At 37.5% G+C, this 23063-nt stretch overlaps 1 protein-coding gene across 2 annotated transcripts in view; it reads right to left on the bottom strand.

Moving 5' to 3' along the window:
* The window catches only part of PTPRK (protein tyrosine phosphatase receptor type K), a 691930-nt gene that overhangs the window by 102099 nt on the left and 566768 nt on the right, over window positions 1–23063 (bottom strand). For both annotated transcript variants that reach the window (XM_010593476.3, XM_064290685.1), the window contains exons 12-13: window positions 16736–17009; window positions 13732–13768 (exon numbers count right to left, since the gene is read on the bottom strand). In XM_010593476.3, the coding sequence (XP_010591778.1) occupies window positions 13732–13768; window positions 16736–17009 (311 nt within the window). The remainder of the gene's footprint in view (window positions 1–13731; window positions 13769–16735; window positions 17010–23063) is intronic.

Consider the following 23063-nt stretch of genomic DNA (forward strand, 5'->3'; position numbering starts at 1 on the left):
ACATATTTCAAATGTTTTGTTTTCTATCAAATTTGATAATTTTTATCAATGGAAAGGTCTCATTTCTTTTTTTTTTAAATGGACTGATTTAACCAACAAAGAAACCTCCACCAAAATAAATGTTAAGTACCCGGTTTTCTTCTAAAAACACAGAAATTCATATATGAAGGAGAAATTAGGCACAACCAAAATAGTTTCAGAATGTAAGCTATTTACATAAACAGATTATAATACTTTCAATTTCACATACTATTGCTTTTGTTTCTTAGCCATATTCAATATCTTGATTTCTTATAATACTTGCTCATTTTACTTTCAAAACAATTTTATGTAATTGAGCACATGGGTCTACAAATGATTACATATTGAGAAAATTTTAAATAACATGAAATGCTATATATTATTAAGCGAGATATAATAAAATTTCCATTTAAATGCATGCTTTCTTAGCTTAATATGAACAAAGCATATTTCCACAGAAGTAGTTTTGGAAATCCTATGAATAAATTTTATTATAATAGATATAGTATTTGCATGAATCAGTATATTTAAATCAAACAATAAAAGTGTTGCTCATTGAAATAATTTCCTTGAGAAGAAAATTAAGTTGTCACAATATCACACTATGAATTGTTGCACTATTGCACAAGATTTTTAGCAGCTGATATGCAAATTGTTTTGTGTTTATGTGTGGGTGTGTGTACTAAATTAGGGCACTGTTACAAATTGTATGCAAAAAGATAGGGACCAAACCAGCATGAAACAATCTGAAACACAGTATTTTTTTTCAGTGGTGGTTAGAAAGACCTGGGCCTAGAAAGAATAGAGAACTGGGGGTGTGTAAACTGCACGGGGCTGCCACCTCCATACACACATGACCTTCCAGTGTTGTCTCTTGTTTTTTATGTAACACAAACATCATTTATGAGACTTATTGTCCTTTTCAAAGATACAGTAGACTAAATTCCTTTTCATATGTTTATAACACTTCCGGTTTTGGGATATGTTATTTTATAAATGACTTTCATTACTTCCAGTATCACTTTGATAAGGAAAGGCCACCCTGAGGTCTATCTTCACAGCAACTTGTTTCCCAAATAAGAGTAAGAGAGCAACAACGTTATCTGTACTGCACTGGACATAACTCCCAGAACACCTCTTTACTTCTCTAATAATTTATATTTGTATTGATATTTATTCCAGACATTGTGATGTTGATTATTTAATTCATATATTTAAAAATATTCAAATCAATGTCTGTATATGCTTTACATGCTGGCTGCCAGCAGGTATAAGTTCCCAGAAGGCAGAAACAGATTATCTAGTACACTGGAAAATTTTTAGAACAGTTCTCACATGTCAAAAAATTTTCAAGATGATCATGTTATTCAAATATGTCTTGTTAATTGTTCTTGGCTTTTAAATTCCTTAATATTACCCACAAAAGATTTTTAAGCCTTTTTTTAAAAGAATATTTTCTGGTCTCTTGTTGCCCTTCTGATACTTTTAGTACAGGGCTCATCTAATTTGACTCCTCCCCTCAAATTTTTCTGTTGGTGTCACTTGTCCTTTTGTCTTATGCCACAGATTCAACTATTCCCTGCTTATTAAAATATGGATTTCTCCATTTGTTTAATTCTATCACTATTTACTTCTGAGAATATATTCTCTCTTATATATCTTCAATAATTTGGCTCTATTGGTATCTTTCCTCTGATCAACAAACATGCTCAAGTTTCTACCACAGTCACTGTATCTTTTTTAACTTAAAAAAAAACTAATAATCTTTGTCCCATCAGTGATAAATTTCTGGAATGAAGCAAATCCTTGAGATATTGCTTCTAACTACTATCTTCATGCCCAGCTGTTCTATTGAATATTCCCTTCCCAAACTCAACCATGTTGTTGTTGTTAGGTGCTGTCAAGTCCATTTTGACTCATAGCAACCCTATGTACAACAGAACAAAACACTGCCTAGTCCTTCGCCATCCTCACAATTGTTGTTATGCTTGAGCCCATTGTTGCAGCCACTGTATCAATTCATTTTGTTGAGGGTCTTCCTCTTTTTTGCTGACCCTCTACTTTACTGGCACTGGGGTGGGGCTACTTTACCGAGCATGATGTCCTTCTCCAGGGACTGATCCCTCCTGATAACAGGTCCAAAGTATGTGAAACATAGTCTTACCATCCTTGCTTCCAAGGAGCGTTTTGGTTGTACTTCTTCTAAGACAGATTTGTTCATTCTTTTGGCAGTCCATGATATATTCAATATTCTTCATTACCACCAGAATACAAAGCTGTCAATTCTTCAGTCTTCCTTACTCATTGTCCAGCTTTTGAATGCATATGAAGCGACTGAAAACACCATGGCTTGGGTCAGGGACACCTTAGCCTTCAAAGTGACAACTTTGCTTTTCAACACTTTAAAGAGGTCTTTTGCAGCAGATGTGCTCAATGCAATGCGTCTTTTAATTTCTTGACTGCTGCTTCCATGGGTGTTGATTGTGGATCCAAATAAAATCACTTTTTAAAAATGTCATTCCTTCTGTGAAACATTTCATAACATGGAGGAACCTGGAAGGCATTATGCTGAGTGAAATTAGTCAGAGGCAAAAGGACAAATATTGTATAAGACCACTATTATAAGATCTTGAGAAATAGTATAAACTGAGAAGAACATATACTTTTGTGGTTACGAGGGGGGAAGGGAGGGAGGGTGGGAGAGGGTTTTTTATTGATTAATTAGTAGATAAGAACCGCTTTAGGTGAAGGGAAGGACAACACTCAATACATGGAAGGTCAGATCAATTGGACTGGACCAAAAGCAAAGAAGTTTCCGGGATAAAATGAATGCTTCAAAGGTCAGCGGAGCAAGGGCGGGGGTTTGGGAACCATGCTCTAAGGGGACTTCTAAGTCAATTGGCAAAATAATTCTATTATGAAAACATTCTGCATCCCATTTTGAAATGTGGCATCTGGGGTCTTAAATGCTAACAAGCGGCCATCTAAGATGCAGCAATTGGTCTCAACCTACCTGGAGCAAAGGAGAATGAAGAACACCAATGTCACATGACAACTAAGAGCCCAAGAGACAGAAAGGGCCACATGAACCAGAGACCTACATCATCCTGAGACCAGAAGAACTAGTTGGTGTCCGGCCACAATCGATGACTGCCCTGACAGGGAGCACAATAGAGAACCCCTGAGGGAGCAGGAGATCAGTGGGATGCAGACCCCAAATTCTCATAAAAAGACCATACTTAATGGTCTGACTGTGACTAGAGGAATCAGGGCAGGCATGGTCCCCAAACCTTCTGTTGGCACAGAACAGGAACCATTCCCGAAGACAACTCATCAGACGTGAAAGGGACTGGACAGTGGGTAGGAGAGAGATGCTGATGAAGAGTGAGCTAATTATATCAGGTGGACACTTGAGACTGTGTTGGCATCTCCTGTCTGGAGGGGGGATGGGAGGATAGAGAGAATTGGAAGCTGGCAAAATTGTCATGAAAGGAGAGACTGGAAGGGCTGACTCATTAGGGGGAGAGCAAGTGGGAGTATGGAGTAAGATGTATATAAACTTGTATGTGACAGACTGACTTGATTTGTAAACGTTCACTTGAAGCTCAATAAAAGTTAATAAAAAAAAAATGTCATTCTTGGATTCTTATATTTTCTGTCTCTGATTGACACCCAATCGTCCTAGTAGGGCCAGGTCAGGCAGAAGTTCAACATCACATTCAACACTTTAGCTTCCTTGCTCCCAGAAACCTCCAAGGCATGTAAATTCTTTCTCCATTATGTTTCCACATCCATTTTTGCATTCCCTATTAAAAGCTCTAATCTCCTCTTACTTGTTTTAGTGTAACAGTTTTTAAACATTCTTTTTTAAAAATCACAAACTTACAGAAAATTTGAAAATACAGTACACAGGTTTTTTTTTTTTCCACTTAACCATGTGAGAGTAAGTTGCTGATCTGATGCCTCCATCATCTAGAACACTTTAGGGTGCATTTCCTACAAATAAGAACACTTTCCTCTACAATGCAAAACAATCATCAAAATTGGGAAAATTACTCTGATATATTACTACCATCTAAAAAACTCAGGATCCATTCAAGTTTTGTAAACTGGCCTAATCATGTCCTTTATATCAAAATTATCGAATTCAGAGTCATGTGTCATATTTAGTCATCTCGTCTCTTTGGTCTCCTTCAGCCTTCCCTTCAATTTTATGACCTTAATGTTTCTGAAGATTACAGGCGAGAAATGTTGTAGAATGTTTATAATTTGGATTTGTCTGATCTTTCCTCATGGTTAGATTAAGGTTATGTATTTTTGGCAGGAATATCACAAAAGTGATGCCGTGCTCTTCTCCTTGCACTCTTGTGGTGCTGTTCACTTTGATCACTTGATTAAAGTATCTGCCAGGCTTTTCCTCTTTGCAATTAATGAGTTCTTGTGGGGAGATACTTTGAAACCATGTAAACATCCTGTTTCTAATCTCTTTTTTATTTATATTTATTTATATCTGGAAAGACTCATGGCTTCCTATTTTATCCAGTGTTATAACCCATTACTATCATTATTTATTCTAACGCTCAAATTGATTTCTATTCAGTCCATGGAGGTCTGTCAGTGGACTGAGCTACGGGAACATACACACACAATTTCATCTATGTTTATTTTCTATACCTATCTCTTTATATATGTGAGAACCATGAAATCACATCAATACTTCCAATTCCAATCCAACAATTCGGGGTTCATTCTAGTTTTCTCCCTTTCCATATTTGTACCCCCTTCTCTGACTTCGAGAAACCTTGCTATCATTTTCCTTAATTCATTTATGTATCTGATCAGTCTTCTGGTAGGTATTCTCTGCTGTCACCTCCTTCCCTGTGTAGCTGCCCTCCTCACCAGACTCAGACTTAGGCACCCTGCACCTGGCAGCTCTCTGTGTGGAAGTCCTTCTAGTCTGATTAGACTCTGACACTGTGCATGGACCGTCCTCCTGGTGAAAACCTTCCTTATCCCACTTGACTCTGATTCCCCAATGTCAAGCTCCTCACCTTGCTTGAGCTCTGACTTCTCACAGCAGGATGTGCCATCCCCTGCCCCTGTGTCGATGGCTTTCTGAAACTGCTCAGTCTCGCCTATGCCAGGCTGCTCAGGCTCTGACAAGGTACGCTGAGCCCCATGGCTGCTTCTCCATTCCTACTGGCATGAATGTCTAACTTGCTCTCATCCACTCCAATGGTTTTAGGAGATTTATTCAGAAAATGAAGGAAGCTAAGTATAAAATCCAAAAACCCAGTGCTGTTGAGTTGATTCCGACTCATACTGACCCTATAGGACAGAGTAGAACTGCCCCATAGAGTTTCCAAGGAGCACCTGGCAGATTCGAACTGCTGACCCTTTGGTTAGCAGCTATAGCACTTAACCACTACGTCACCAGGGTTTCCGAAGGGAAGTATGGTGGTTAATTTGATGTGTCTACTTAGCTAGGGTATGGGGCCCAGTTGTTTCATAAAATAATAGCCTAGATGCTGTTATGAAAGGATACATGTGATTAAATCAGTTACCCTTTAGCAAAGTAGATTACCCTTCATGATGTGGGTGGGCCTCAACCAATCAGTTGAAGGCTTTAAGAACAAAAATGGAGTTTTCCATAGGGAGTATTCTGTCTCCAGACTATAAACAAACATCTTCCCAGAACTCCACTCTTCCCATTGCCTGAACTACAGATTTTGGGACACAAGACTGTAGGAATGCCTTCCCCAGCACCTGATCTATGAATTTTGGGACACAAGACTGACAGAATCTCTAGTGTATTGCATGAGCTACAGATTTTGGACTTACCAATCCCCACAATCATGTGAGCCAATTCCTTAAAATTAATCTGTGTGTGTGTATATATATATATATATATTTACTGCATCAATCTAACATGTTGTTATCATTGTTAGGTGCCGTTGAGTTGGTATCGACCCATAGTGACCGTATGCACACAGAATGAAACACTGCCCAGTCCTGCGTCATCCTCACAATTGTTGTCCTGCTTGAACCCATTGTTGCAGCAACTATGTTAATCCATCTCATTGAGGGTCTTCCTCTTTTTTGCTGACCCTCTACTTTATCAAGCATGATGTCCTTCTCCAGGGACTGATCTACCCTGACAACTCATCCAAATATGTGAGATGTAGTCTCACCATCCTTGCTTCTAAAGAGCATTCTGGTTGTACTTCTTCCAAGAGAGATTTGGTTGTTCTTTTGGCAGTATGTAGTATATTCAGTATTCTTTGCCTGACAATTCAAAGGTGTCAATTCTGCTTTGGTTTTCCTTATTTATTTTACAGCTTTTGCATGCATATGAGGCGACTGAAAACACCATGGCTTGGGTCAGGCGCACCTTAGTCCTCAAGGTGACATCTTTGCTTTTCTACACTTTAAATAGGGCTTTTCCAGCTGATTTGCCCAATGCAATGTGTCTTTTTGGTTTCTTGACTGCTGCTTTTGTGGCTGTTGATTGTGGATCCAAGTCAGATGAAATCCTTGACAACCTCAGTCTTCTCTCCGTTTATCATGATGTTGCTTGTTGGTCCAGTTGTGAAGATTTTTGTTTTCTTTATGTTAAGGTGTAATCCATACTGAAGGCTGTGGTCTTTGATCTTCATCAGTAAGTGCTTCAAATCAATCTAACATATATGCTGTTAAATGATTTCCCCCGGGAGATACTACATACAGCTGTGATTAAGCCACTTCCCTCTTCAAAAGCTTTCAGTGATTTGCTGTTAAATTCATAATGCAATTTGAAATGAAGGCCCTATAAAATGTGACCATAAACCTTCTAGCTTTTCCCCTTCTGAATCCATATTAAGGAGGGTTAGTAATTGTAATTCTTTAGATATATAGTATACTTTTAAGTCCTGTAGCTTTTGTTTTACCTGATTACTTGTAATGTGAATTGCCTTCCCTTTCATATTTAACTTTCAAAATAATATCTATCTTTAAATGTGCAGTTTAAATATTACTTCCTTCATAAAATCCTTCTCTTAGTTTCTCAAACACAAGTACTTATGTTTAATATTAATGATGACAATACTAGCAACAATAGTTTTAATAGCTGCCATTTATTGGAAATGTCTCCCTTATGAGGTACTTTACTAGCAAGTTCATATGTATTATTTCTGGTTCTTACATTAATTCTGAAAATTAATGGTTTTCAAACCCATTTTCATTTTATATACAAGAAAATTTAAGCACAGAGAGGTTAGGTAACTTGCTAAAGGCCTAATAGCTAGTAAATAGCAGAGGGAGGGCTTAAATCTACAACTTTCTGAATGCCAGGCTAATGTTCTTTGCATTGGGATAAAATCTTTGCTCATTCCACTTGTTCCCAGCAACCTTGCCTTCTTTTGGACACAGCACATTTTGCACCCTATTTTATTTAAATTTCACGTATAACTTAAAAGGGACAAAGCTCCAAGAGGGCAAGTATCATATCTATTCAATTTCACATTCCTACCACCATGGAAACATACCCATGAAGGACATTCAGCAGGAAGTGGAAAGAATAACCATGTACTGAGAGAGTCAGGAAGCTTGGCTTGTAATACTGGCTTTGCCACAAGCCACAGGCTATGAAATGACATTTTAAGTAGATATTTAACTCCCCTGAAATGATGTTTCCATATTTGTAAAGGACGCTGGTTAGACTGTTTGACTTTTATAACCTCTATCCAAACTTATCCAAACTATTCAAAAATGGCTGCAGCAGTACATCAACAGGGAACTTCCAGAAATTCAGGCTGGTTTCAGAAGAAGACGTGGAACCAGGGATATCATTGCTGATGTCAGATGGTTCCTGGCTGAAAGCAGAGAATACCAGAAGGATGTTTACCTGTGTTTTACTGACCATGCAAAGGCATTCAACTGTGTGGATCATAACAAACTATGGATAACACTGTGAAGAATGGGAATTCCAGAACACTTAATTGTGCTCACGAGGAACCTTTGCATAGACCAAGAGGCAGTTGTTCGGACAGAACAAGGGGATACTGATTGGTTTAAAGTCAGGAAAGGTGTGAGTCAGGGTTGTATTCTTTCACCATACCTATTCAATCTGTATGCTGAACAAATAATGGGAGAAGCTGGACTATACGAAGAAGAATGGGGCATCAGGATTGGAGGAATACTCATTAACAATCTGCGTTATGCAGATGACACAACCTTGCTTGCTGAAAGTGAAGAGGACTTGAAGCACTTACTAATGAAGATCAAAGACCACAGCCTTCAGTATGGATTACACCTCAACATAAAGAAAACAAAAACCCTCACAACTGGACCAATGAGCAACATCATGATAAAAGGAGAAAAGATTGAAGCTGTCAAGGATTTCCTTTTACTTGGATCCACAGTCAACAGCCATGGAAGCAGCAGTCAAGAAATCAAAAGACTCACTGCATTGGGCAAATTTGCTGCAAAGGACCTCTTCAAAGTGTTGAAGAGCAAAGATGTCACCCTGAAGACTAAGGTGCCCCTGACCCAAGCCGTGGTATTTTCAATCACATCATATGCATGTGAAAGCTGGACAATGAATAAGGAAGACTGAAGGAGAGTTGACGCCTTTGAATTGTGGTGTTGGTGAAGAATATTGAATATACCATGGACTGCCAAAAGAACGAACAAATCTGTCTTGGAAGAAGTGCGGCCAGAATGCTCCTTAGAGGCAAGGATGGCGGGACTGCGCCTTACATACTTTGGACATGTTGTCAGGACGGATGAGTCCCTGGAGAAGGGCATCATGCTTGGCAGAGTACAGGGCCAGTGGAAAAGAGGAAGACCCTCAACAGGATGGATTGACACAGTGGCTGCAGCAGTGAGCTCATGCATAACGATTGTAAGGATGCCTCGGGACCGGGCAGTGTTTCGTTCTGTTGTGCATAGGGTCGCTATGAGTTGGAACCGACTCGACGGCACCTAACAACAACAACAATCCAAACTAAATCCTTGACTCACTTGATTTTAATGAGTAATTAAATAAATAACTTTAAAATAAAAAGTAATAAAAAAATCCTCTCACATATACTTTCTTCTTTCCATATATTTGGGAATATATGGTTTTACGGCACTTTCAGTTTTAAGAAACTATTCCATTAAAACATCTAAATCGATCATCATCCTCAGTGTAGAAAAGTTACATAGTTTTTGGTTGTTTTTTTTTTATGTCAAAAGCCAATAGAATCCATCTCCACACCACTCATAAGCACTCATAAAAGGATGAGGAAAAAAAAAAAAAATATGTTAAGACAGTAACAAAAAATGAAAAGGAATATTTTAATCTAAAAATGATCTACAACTAACACATACAAAGAAAGTGTTCCTATAATATTTAGCTTCAACTTTATAATTCATAATGGCTTGAATCTTAAATAACAGGTTGTTTTTGCTAGGCGCTGTCAAGTTGATTCTGACTCACAGTCACCCTATAAGGCAGAGTGGAACTGCCCCACAGGGTTTCCAAGGCTGTAATCTTTATGAAAGCAGACTGCCATGTCTTTCTGCCATGGAGCGGCTGGTGGGTTTGAACTACTAACCTTTTGGTTAGCAGCTGAGTGCTTAACCACGGTGCCACTACGGCTCTTTAAGTAATGGGTAGGGAGTTGGATATACATATTTTTTCTATCAGGTTCTAACCATTCATGTACTTAGGATCACAAAATCCTTTACCAGTGTGTTCTTGTACTTTTATTTTTCCCCGTCTCATCCTCGTTTTCTCAAGACTCTTTGCATTTGAGATAATTGTTGCCTAAACATTTTCCCCACTGCTTATTGTATTTCTAAACTCCTGCTGGCTCCTTTACTAGCAATGTTCTTCACTCAGGAGATATGCCTTTATTCTATAATAAATTTTGAGGTAAGGTGGCAAGATGAATGTGCATGTCTTTTCCTTTTCTTAGATTGGTGCTCATTTTATTGCAGTTTTTACTGAGCATAATATAACAATTTTTGGAATGACCTACAGATACCTCTATTAGGCTTCTTCTTTCTTTTCCCCTACTTTCTATTGTTTTCCAGATTTGATTCTGCACATTGCTAATATGGGCAAAGAGTATTTAATGAAATGGGACTAAGGCCAGGTTTTTACGGATATGTAGAATGTCCCCAAGGTCTACTCTTTGAATACTACCTTAATCTTCTGTGCAATGCTCTTTCTACTTACCACCACAATTCTCAAGGTATATATTATCATTTATTTTCATTCTTCAGTCTTTATTTTCCTTTTGTTCCACACCTAACATATGTCCTCAAACATTTAATCTTGCCTATTCTACAGAGGCCATCAGGTTTGTGCAAGCCTGAATTACACTTGTGTAAGATGTAAAAAGATGGTGAAAATATGAACAGGTAATGGAAAAACATAATTGTTTCATAATTCCGTAAAAACACCAGAAAACCAAACTCGATGCCATCCAATTGATTCTAACTCCTAACAACCCTATAAGACAGAGTAGAATTGCCCCATAGGGTTTCCAAGGAGCAATGGATTCGAACTGTTGACATTTTATTTAGGAGCCAAATGCTTAACAACTATGCCACCAGGGCTCCAAGCTCATAATTCCATAGGGACTAATAAGTACAATGAATCAGAGTATAATCAGGCAAATGTCTAAATGAGCTATTAATTCTTAGAAAGTTCTCAAAAGTGTTTTCAACAAATTCTTTCAGAACTATTTTAAATCCCTAAATAGTCTCATATTCTTTAACGACAGAAGGCTCAGGGAAGAGGTAGCCTTCTGGCCACTGTATCTTATACTTCCCCTTGAAGGTGCCCTCATGTCCTGTCCGAGTCAATAGGACCATGTCATTTTGACTATTAAATATGTCTCCAGAATGTATCTGCCTTAAAAGGGACATTTCTGAAAATATATTCATGATGTTTGATAATGCCCTACCAGAAAACTTTTTATTTTCATACTGAGAAATTTCATACTGAAGCTGACCAAACTTACATGGTGTTAGCTTAAAATGGTGTCAGGCAATAACCTCATGTTACCTGAATAAGTGTGGTTTTGCCTATGTGGAAAAATGCTAATTGTCCAGAGGAGGAATCTCATTAGATCTGGATAGCAACATTAAAAAAAAAAAATGCCCCTTTTGTTTTTGCCAAACCACATACATCATAAAAGTTTGGGTTTTTTTTTTGCATATATATTTCTTTCACAACTGCATAACAAAAATTATGTCCTTCTGAAGTAAGATGCAAAAAGATTATAATAATTGTAATAGTGATAAAAATAGCAGCTAACCCTTCTGTAGTACTTACGACATGATAGGCACTATTCAGGCAATTTAGATATATAATTTTTTTTTAATCTTCAGAATAATAGTAAAGGAGTTGTCTCATGGATTGAATTCTGTCCCCTCAAAATATATGACAACCTGGCTAGGCATGATTCCCAGTACTGTGTGACTGCCCACCATTTTGTCACCTGATGTGATTTTCCCATGTTGTAAATCTTACCTTTATGATGTTAATGGAGTAGGATTAGAGGCAGTTATGTTAATGAGGCAGGACACAATCTACAAGATTAGGTTGTGTCTTAAGGCAATCTCTCTTGAGATATAAAAGAGACAAGGGAGCAAAGAGACAGTGGGGATTTCAAACCACCAAAAAACAAGAGCCAGGAGAATAGCATGCCCTTTGGACTTGGGTTCCCTGCACTGAGAAGCTCTTAGCTTAGGGGTTGACTGATGACAAGGACCTTCCCCCAGAGTCCACAGAGAGAGAAACCCTACTCCTGGAGATGGCATCCTGAATTCGGACTTCTCGCCTCCTGTGCTATGAGAGAATAAATTTCTCTTTGTTAAAGTTGTCTACTTGTGGTATTTCTGTTATAGCAGCACTAGTTAACTAAGATAGGTAGGAACATGATTTTTCTATTTTGGGGATGAAGGATTAAATTATAAAATGCCAAAGAACTAGTAAGGAATAGAGTCAGTACTTGAACCCAGACAGCCTGGGGCCAGAGCCCTTACTCTTACTCACTACCCCACACTGCCAACCCTAGAGGCAGAAGTACACAGGACTATATTGTTAAACAACAAATAACTACCACAGATAGACTCTTTCTTCGTACCTCTGAGATTCTGGCTAACTTTTTATGTCACATAGTAAGATCAATTTCCATGATCTCAATCTTCCTGTAGTCTAAATAAATATTGTATTTGTCATTGTAATTTTACTTGTATTGAGACAGGAACAAAATGGCGCTTGAACTACTCGTGGTAAAGCAAATAAATAATTGAATTAGAATATTATTTACAGCTATCTTTACTCAGTTATAGAAATATGGCAAGACAATATCTAAAGACTCTCTGGGAGGTTAACGTGAGATCCTTTTACATTTCTGGGTCTATTTTAAACACAGAAAAGCATAGCTGATATGCACCTAAATGTCTTCTGTCATTATCTTCTAAAAATTTCAATTCTTAACTCCTGGTCCATGAGCTAAAATTTTAAAATAAAATGAATACTTTTACATTATATGTATTTCCATATATTTTCTTTTTCCCTCCTTTAAGACACTTTAGTTTGTTTTCTTTAACTATCATGAGAAATTTTCATATTTGAATTGAAAAGTGTACTTTCCTGTGAAGCCTCTTTATTCCTTCTCACGGGTCAAAGGAAAACAATCTTTCTTTATTGCTGTTACAAATCAAGAGTTAAATACAAATGCTTAATCGAGCAGATTGATGATTAGATGGAGAAAAATGATGGAAGGAAAGATGCCAGCACAAACAGAATATGCCCTTTCATTTTTAGTCCCAACAAATTGAGTGTTGCTCATGAATGTGGGTCTGACGTTAACTCTGGCAGCAAATCACTAGAGAATCAACCCTTTGAGGAGGGCCACGTCAGCATGCAGGAAGATTCTTCTTGCTTCTCTTGCTAGAATACATCAAGTAGCTTTCTCTCTCTTTTCAGTGCAATAAAATAACTCTTACATGATGGATTATAAGGACAGCAGATACAAGAGACTCTTCCCCCACTCTGAGCACTAGAACTCATTTAAAGATGAAAATGTTTTTTCTTCTCAAAGAAACTAGAAAACTAAACCACAATATGCAGCGTCAGTAGGGATTGCCCTGGTCATTAGCCACCTCAGATCTAATTTCTTGACATCAGTTGAATTAATGGAAAAAAACAAACAAACAAAAAAAGCAAGCCATCTTTAATCAAACTGCCCTACTGATGGATATGGCCCAGTCTCTATGCCTATACTGTTATACATGCACGAGCTACCTTGATTCTTTTTATGTTTTTGTCTACCGCAGAGAGCAACAGAGGTTATTAAATAAGCAACTTAGCTATTTTGAGCTGATACTGTTGAGGTTTTCCTAATACGTTGGCTGATCAGCAGCACAAGACTTTTCAAACTCTAAATGGCTGAAGTAAGCCCTTCTAAGGTTTCCTAAATCCTTCCTATTCTCATAACAAGATTCCTCCAGTGAAGTACTAGGGGATGGAAAATAGCACCCAAGTGAGGCTGAGGACTTGGCTGGCAGTGTAACTGGTCCCTACTGCAAATACTCTGTAATAGAAATGCCACATTTAATTAGCCCTGAAGCAGGGAACAAAGCTCTTTCATCTTAGAAAGGGGGAAATGAGTTAAAAAAAAAAAAAAGCAGCAGCAGCAGCAGCAGCAGCAGCAGCAAACATCCTACCTTTTGTAGCAATTCGTACACACTGGGTTTTAGTTTCCTGTTGGAGTAAAAATGAAAGAAAATAGTCAGTGCACAGACAATGTGCCCTGTTTCATGAACTATATTATGAGGATCAATCTGAGGTTATAAAATAGGATTATAAGGAATAGAATTCTGGCACTGAAAAACTTAAAAAAGTTTATATATATATATATATATATGCTCTCAGGGAAATTAAAAAAAAAAAAAAAACTCTAAAATAAGACCTTTTAAAAAAATTTCCAGTCTTTTTTAAGATGCAGGTACCTGTTTTAACCTTGTAATGAAAAAGGCTCTTGTGTCTGGAACAAAGAGTACAGCATTATACTTGCATTTAGTGGACTTTTTGAACTCTCAGAAAGAAACTGTGTTTGCAAAGCTAACACAAATCAGGCGCAAAAATAAATATCATTTTCACTTCATATCTGTAGACTCAGACCACACCTGAATTTTGCATGCTTTCACTTGGATCCTAGCATGACTAAAGAGCTAAATGATAGTACATGTACTTAGAAAGCTCATCAACAAGTTGTAGCATACTTGCACTTAAATTTATCTATTATTATTCATATTTTTTATTTATTTAACTGTTAGGAGGAAAACATTTCTCATTATAAATAATTTTCCTTCTCTTGCCAGGCAGATGGGGTGGAGGCAGCAGAAGCAGATGAAGGAAAGGGCAGGAATTATTTCAAATCTTATTCTTTTCTTACTTTTTTTTTTTTTTTTTAATGTTCTGGCGTGACAGTAGAGGGTGGAAAATGTGTTGACACTGGCTACTTCTAGGCCCACACCTCACTCCTCCAGGACTTGGTTCATTTAATGTTTATCTTTAAATTTGAAAAGATGCCAAAGCCCATGCACAAAACAGAGGCTATTTGTTGCCAAGATGCATTTATAATTCCATCTTGAGTAGTTTTATGCGTTGACAAGCCAAAAAAGTTTATAAATTTCTCTAAAGCATTTATTATTTTAAAATTAGACACAATAAAGCATTGAAGAGGAGGTTAGTAATTAAAAAATAAAACTTTGCACTTCTGTTACTTAATTGTGACCTGAGGACTTCACAGCAAACTGTAAGAGACAATTCCACATTCCAGTAATGCCCAAAGAGACTGTGATTTCCTAAAAGCAATTGCTGTTGACTACATCGGCATTATCAGCCTCTGCTGATGGGAGCCACGTTAATTTTAAAACTCTTTGCCAAGGTAACTGTGAAATACATTGTTGCTATTCGGTACTTTGATTATACCACAGTGTAGATATATTAGCAATTAGAAGAGAAAATTTATATCAAAGTGTTTAAATGGTGCCAGAGACATTAATTAACACTCCTCTCATACCACAGACCAAGTAACAAAAGTTAATTTGGAATCTCTCACCTCTCTAAAGATAAAAACCAAACACTATATTTTCTACCCCTATGCTGCTTTGTTTTTGGAACAAAATAATAATTCTGTAGTCTTCTGCCCAGTTGTACCAGTGGTATAGGATGATGTCTATGTGGGAAGTGGGCGCCTGACTCACCTCTAGACTCCCAGTTATACAGAAATAAGCTAGAAGAAAAGAAAAGTGTCTTCAACCATGTGCACTGTCTGGCTTTTCTAAGTATATCTTAGAAGATGCTTTGCCACTTTTCATTGATATACAATGTGAGCTAACCATATAGGTAAGCAGAATGATAAAAGCTTTATTTCAAAAGCAGTCCAAAAGCCAATCAAATGCCCAATGTTCTCATGGCCTCTACAGAAATGCAAATGGTTGTCATGAATATCTTCTAATTAAATTATTGCAAGATATAATATGACTGATGCAAGTAATACCACATTATTTCACATCATCTGTCAGGTTCCCACCTTAGGGACTCAATTACTCAAATCCAGTGATTTCCTACATAGTTATTGTTCTGTGCTGTTGAGTGGATTCCAGCTCATAGCGACCTTATACAACAGAGCAGAATTGCCCCATAGGGTTTCCAAGGCTGTAATCTTTATGGGAACAGACTGCCACCTCTTTCTCCTGTGCAGCGCCTGGTGGGTTCGAACCGTTGACCTTTTGTTTAGCAGCCGAGTGCTTAACCACTGTGCCACAAGGGCTCCTTTCCTATATAGTTACAAGTGTTAAAAATGTCATTCTTGAATTGGATTTTAAATTGTAGAAGTTTCTATTCTCAACATTTTTTCCCCTATCACTCTGTAAAAAATAAAAATAAGCAAATAAATAAGTTTAAGGAAAGAAAATTTCTCAAGGAAAACAGCATGGGGCATAAAAGACCAGGTTGTTTCCCCACATATGGAACCACTGGTTAGCTTCTAACTTCCTGTTGTGTTTTCCTCTTCAATATTCATTTGGAATCAGCAGCAGTGTTCAAAAACAGCTGTGTCCAAAATGGGAAAAGGAGGGGCAACCAGGCAAAGGGAAAGCCGGCTTCTCTTACGGCACAGCATCCAGCCACCTTCAGGCAGCCTTCTGTTTAGATTCTGTCCGATGTGCCAGAGAGCCCTATTACTTTGTAATCAGAGGACTGTTACTCATTATTTACTATTTGGCTTGTACTCCTGAAAAGTTTATAACGGTTTAGTAGCCTGCTATGGAATGCACATTTTGTTTATCCTGCAGAAAATTTAATCTTTTAAAGTGTGCCATTACTGAGAAAAGAAGCCTGAACAATGCCTGATATTGGGGTGGGGCCCTGGCAGCAGCACACCCACCTTCTCAAATAATTTTACTCACAATTGCTACTGTGGGCTTTCCTAAAGAAAACCCAGGTGGAGACAGTTATTAGAAAATAGGTATCCTATAAAAAGTAACTGCCTTGCGGCTGTAGCCCTATGGTAGGCCCCAAACTGTGGGCACTGTCGGAAACAGAAACAATTCCCTTGACACGCATTTTTTTTTTTTTTTGACAAATGCTACTGAGTATATATAAAGTTTAACTCCTGCTTTCCCTCAGAATAGGAAAAAAAAAATATTGGTGGAAACTCACCTTCTCCACACTGCTCATTGCCTGGAAATAGATGTTGTAGCCTTTGCGTGGGGCCAAAGGTGGGTTCCAAAATCCCTGGTAGGTCCTATTGTCCCCTACTGTGAATGGAGCAGGTTCGGGTAGATTCCCTGGGGGTAGCTCTGCAGCAAAGTAGTATGGTGCACCCCCACTCATGGCATTTTGGTATGTGACAGGAACCTGGTAGCATTCCATCGCCCCAGCTTCTCTCTTGGTTCGGTGTGGGTGCAGTTCTTCCACAACAATCTGATAGGCACTGTTTGCAAAAAGAAAAATGCACATTTAGAGATTGGAGATGCTAAGATTTTTCAGTAAAGGAGCAGGGCTTTTAATATTAACACACAATAATGAAGAGTATTCCTGGCCGACGCACCTCACATACAACCGCCACCTGTTTGTCGGTGGAGGCTTGTGTGTGGCTGAGATGTTGAATAGGTTTCAGTGGAGCTCCCAGACTAAGACGAACTAGGAAGAAAGGCCTGTAGATCTACTTTAGGAAAACCAAGTGAAGCACAACAATCTGATCTACAACAGATCATGGGGACGGCCAAGACCAGGCGTTATTTCATTCCGTTATGCGTGGGGTCACCATGAGTCGTCAGGGTCTGACTCCATAGCAACTAACAACAACTAAGTTAGTCTTAACCCTCTGCATTCATATTTCCAGCTTTTTTGCACTAAAATGGAATTTCATGTGGACTCTGCTCTCCCCCAGCTTCAGTAGGGTTACTAAGGAACATAATAAAGTAAGAAAAACCACCATAGAATTCGCCACATTTTTAAAATGTTGAGAAATAAGCCATCCTAATAAGGAACCTGACATTAACAAAAGACACATAATAGATTAAGTTCTTTGTCTGATATTTTAAAAGGTTTAAAGTTAACATTTTCTTTTGAAGTGATATTATGGAAGGCCCAGCTCCAAGGCCCAACAGAATGACTGCCTCAGGGAAGTGCCTGAAGCACCAGTCCGCAGTTGTCATAGCATTAGAGACAGAATGTGCTGACAGGCTTCTCCACCTCTTGACCTTGCTATGGCATCTACGTTGGCTCAGAGCTATGCAGATCTAAAGTACAAGTGACATGCTGCAATACAGGCACAGATGGACAGAAATCTGTCCTCACCACTGAAAGGCACCAACTCCTCCTTTTAGAGTTGTTAATAATAAAATGTTACAAATTGTAGAAACAAATGGCATTTGGCCTATTAAAGCTCTAACCTAAATCTTCTAATACCTTTCTTAGCAGTCTTAAAGCATTTCTACAATAGCTATTATTTTATAAAGGGGAGAAAAGAAAGAAAAAATAATGCAGCATTAAAATAAGGATTAGAAATTAGAAACTTTCTGATCACTAATAAAATGATTTTTTTATTAATTTCCAAAACTGGTACATAAATAATATTCTTTTCTCATAAGAATTTTTTTAGGTACAGTGTACCTCAGACAGTTGATGTTATTAATATATTCAAAAGAAATATGTTTCAAAAAATCTTAAAAATTATGAGAAAATGCATTGTGGTAGCTTACATAAATTGAATATAAATAAGTTATGTGTACTTCTATATGTCTGAATCTTCAATCTCCAGGCAAATATGCTCCTTCTATATAGGGAAAGGACACCCTGGTGACGCAGTGGTAAAGAGCTACAGCTACTAACCAAAAGGTTGGCAGTTCGAATCTACCAGGTGCTCCTTGGAAACTGTATGGCACAGTTCTACTCTGTCCTATAGGGGCACTATGAGTCAGAATTGACTCGATGGCAACAGGTTTGGTTTGGGTTTTATATAGGAAAAACATCTGTATTCAATGAATCTCTAGCAGCAATAGACTTCCATAAAAAGAAATAAAGAGGAGGGGGAAAGAGAGAGAAAGAAGGAGAGGGCAAGCAAGAGCAAGCATGAGCATAATTGAACTTGAATCTATGAAAATTGAAACACTTTAGAACCTGGTATAAAATTCTAACTTAATATAAACTTTGTTATACCTTCAAACAAAAGATCTTCATAGATTTAACCAAACCAAAAAACCCATTGCCGTCGAGTCGATTCCGACTCATAGTGACCCTGTAGGACAGAGAAGAACTGCCTTACAGAGTTTCCAAGCAGTGCCTGGTGGATCTGAACTGCTGACCTTTCGGTTAGCAGCCATAGCACTTAACCACTACGCCACCAGGGTTTCCTCATAGATTGAAAGAAAGGCATTTTATAAATTAAAGACTTCCTTTCTTACTAATCATTCAAGTTTCCATTTCCCATTAAAATAGTCCTAAGAAAAAGATAGGTTGGTATCCTTTAGCAATAAGACAGAAATTGTGTTAATATCCGAACTCAAGACGTGAACAAGTAAGTTAAGGCAGAAGTCTATGTTACTAGAAATTATGCTTACTGAGCCATTCTCTCTACCTCTGCCAAGTTGGGTTGCTAAGCTTCTAGGAATTCTATTGATAAAGATACATGATCTCTGAGGCATCAACAGAGTAGACACTTGTCAGTTTTCAAATCCAGGAAAAACACAAGCATAGTCCTTGGAGGGGATGTGAAAAGAAGAGCACAGCAGACATATGCTATGTTACGTAAACTTTGCTTTTTTTTTGCTTGTTTTACTTTGAATTTATTAATCCACATTTGTATATTATACACTTGCATACTGTGTGGATACTTATACGTATGCACATGAATACACCACATATGTATTTCCCAAACAAACCTAATCTCGTATTCTTTTCCCAATAAACGATAATGATAATTACCTACCCTTGTTAATCAGTTACACTAATCCTTAAAAAATATATTCCTTGTTAATTATCTCATATTTCTAGGGAAAAGAAACAAACAAAATCTAGTGAACATTCAATCTTACCTAATTCTATTAAGTTGGCATAGGTTCTACTTTTCAAATTAATGATATATCATGCAAGATAATTTGTTCCCCAGATCATTTAGGACCAAAGCAAACTGCCAGTGTCGAACAGTAAAGGAAGAAAAGGTGCATCTGCTCCTTGGGAAAGGACTTTGAGTGTGGTTTCATAAAAGATAAGAATCAACACACTGGATTTCATTTTCAGATTTGGCACTGTTTCCAATTAAATGAAAGAAAAACCTGCTCTAAAATTATTTTAATTTTATAAGTTAGGGATGCTTCTTGAATGAATGTAAATTAAGAAAATTACTTCCACACATATGTACAAATATACAGCTATAGGCATATGCTTTAATCTTGTAATATGCATTTTCTTTACTAATAATATCCACTTATCCCTTAAATAGTTATAGAAGAAATGAGGTACCATGTCTGTGCTGGGAAGGGAAAAAAAAAAAAAAAGAGCTTCCTTCTTGTTAAAATTTTAAAGCAGGAGTCTCACTTTTTCCTTTCCACATTTTATACTATACATTATAGAAAGTCTTCTGAAAATTGGCTTTAGAGGGCCTCTAAAATATTCTTTGTGCAAGGATTGACATCAGCTAGAAAGCTAGATGGAGATAGTGTTCTCTCTGGAGAAACGTCTTCATGGTATAACACTTAGCTCAGTTTCTGTATATTTTTAAACCCCAACTATGCTTAACTCCACAAGCTGAAATAGTAACCATAGCATTTTATATTCAAGTGTGGTTTTCAAATAGGATATTGGGTATTTAAAGAGAATCTGTGGAATGAATAAATTGTTTTTGCCTTTTCCGTAGATGCCTTTGGTTACTTAGGGTATAACCAAGGGACTATTTTTTCTATCTCCATGAAACTGGCTTTGTCATCTCAAATATATGAATTCTATTTGTAAATAAGAATTTCCTCAATTAACTTTCTGTCTATAACTTTGCATTCATTCAACTATCATCATTTGTCAATTGTATATTGAGCAATTACCATATATAATGAATGTACTGTTCTAGGCACTCAGAAAAGAAAGGTGAGAAGTCTCTTGTTCTCATGACCCTTACATTTACTTTTCTAGTGTTCTATTGTTAGAATACTTTCTGGTCCCTTCGATTTCAATAAGTTGAAGAATACATAAAAGTAAAAATATCTGTGTTCTTTAAAACCCTCTCCATTTGTAACCTGTGGCTGTTTACAGTAACCATTGAAAAATGACTGAAACAGTCTTTCAGAAGTAAATTTTCGGAGTCATCTTAAATCATTTTTCATATACCCTTTTGCCCTTACACTCAAACCAAGCTGAAATAGTACTATTATTCTTCTATATTATCACCCATAAACACCTTTAAAAGTTTAAAATCTTGGTCCACTGATGCCTGGTATACTGCAATCCTTCCTTACAGAACACCCTAAGCATGCTATCCTTCCAGCATACTGAAAATATGAAAAGTACCCTTCCATGTAATGATACTGCTTAAATCCTCTAGTGGCATTTTACAGCCATTAGTTGGGCTCAGTCTTCAATTAGCTCCTTTCAAGACACATCACTTTCTTCATTTATATTTTTATTCATGCACATCGCAAAGAATGTGTATAATCTATACAGAGATCAACTGTAATCATGGTGAGCTCTTAAAAATTGTTTAAACTTAGTGAAAAGTCACTATAAAAATAATTAAAAGTCATTAAAGGAAGAGATGTCATCTAACTTGAGATGGAGCTACAAACAAAATTATAAAATTCATTTTTAAAAGAAATTGTTGCTGTTAGGTGCTCTGGAGTTGGTTCTGACTTATAGTGACCCTATGTACAACAGAATGAAACACTGCCTAGTCCTGTGGCATCTCAAAATCACTGCCATGTTTGAGACCATTGCTGCAGCTGGTGTGTCAATCCATCTTGTTGACGGTCTTCCTCTTTTGCACTGACCCTCTGCTTTATCAAGCATGATGTCCTTCTTCAGGGACTGATCCCTCCTGATAATAAGTTCAAAGTACGTGCTCAAAGTAAGTCTTGCCATCCTCACTTCCAAGGAGCACTCTGGCTGTAACTCTTCTAAGACAGATTTGTTTGTTCTTCTGGCAGTCCATGGTATATTCAATATTCTACACCAGCACCGTAATTCAAAAGGCATCAATTCTTCTTTCGTCTTCTTTTTTCATTGTCCAGCTTTCGCATGCATATGAGGCTATTGAAAATACCATGGCTTGGGTCAGGCACACCTTAGTCCTTAAGGTGAAATCTTGGCTTTTTAACACTTTCAAGACATCTTTTACAGCAGATTTGACCAATGCAATATGCTGTCTGATTTCCTGACTGCTGCTTCCATGGGTATTGATTGTGGATCCAAGTAAAATAAAATCCTTGACAACTTCAATCTTTTCTCCATTTATCATGATGCTGCTTATTGGTCCAGGTGTGAGGATTTTTGTTCTCTTATGATGAGGTACTATCCATACAGAGAGCTGTAGTCTTTACTCTTCATCAGTAAGTACTTTAAGTACTCTTTGCTTTCAGCAAGCAAGGCTGTGTCATCTGCATATCACAGGTTGTTAGTAAGTCTTCCTCCAATCTTGATGCTGTGCTTTTGGTGAAAGGATATAACCTGGCACACACCTTTCCTCATTTTAAACCAGGCAGTATACCCTTGTTTTGTTCCAGTGACTGCCTCTTGGTCTATGTATAGGTTCCACATGAGCACAATTAAGCATTCTGGAATTTCCATTCTTTACAAAGTTATCCATAATTTGTTGTGATCCACACAGTTGAATGTCTTTGCATAGTCAACAAAACACAGGTAAAACACTGGTATTCTCTGCTTTCAACCAAGATCCATCTGACATCAGTAATATCCCTCATTCCACATCCTCTTCTGAATCCAGCTGGAATTTCTAGCAGTTTCCTGTGCATATACTGCCGCAAAACTTTTGAATTATCCTCAGCAATATTTTACTTGCGTGTGATACTAATGATATTGTTTGATAATTTCCACATTCTGCTGGATCACCCTTTTTTGGAATGGGCACAAATATGGATCTCTTCCAGTCAGTTGGCTAGGTAGTTGTCTTCCAAATTACATAGCATAGATGAGTGAGCACCTGCAGCATTGCATTCGTTTCTTGAAACATCTCAATTGGTGTTCCGTCAATTCCTGGAGCCTTGTTTTTTGCTAGTGTCTTCAGCGCAGCTTGGACTTCTTCCCTCAATATCATCAGTTCTTGATCATATGCCACCTTATGAAATGGTTGAACATTGACCAGTTATTTTTGGTACAGTGACTCTGTGTATTCCTTCCATCTTCTTTTGAGTCTTCCTATGATTCTAAATTTTTTGTCCATGGAATCCTTCAATATTGCAACTGAAGGCTTGCTTTTTTTCTTCAGTTCTTTCGGCTTGAGAAATGCTGAGTGCGTTCGTCCATTTGGTTTTCCAGCTAC

Source organism: Loxodonta africana, chromosome 1 (genome assembly GCF_030014295.1).
Source record: "Loxodonta africana isolate mLoxAfr1 chromosome 1, mLoxAfr1.hap2, whole genome shotgun sequence".
In the NCBI taxonomy this organism is placed as follows: domain Eukaryota; kingdom Metazoa; phylum Chordata; class Mammalia; order Proboscidea; family Elephantidae; genus Loxodonta; species Loxodonta africana.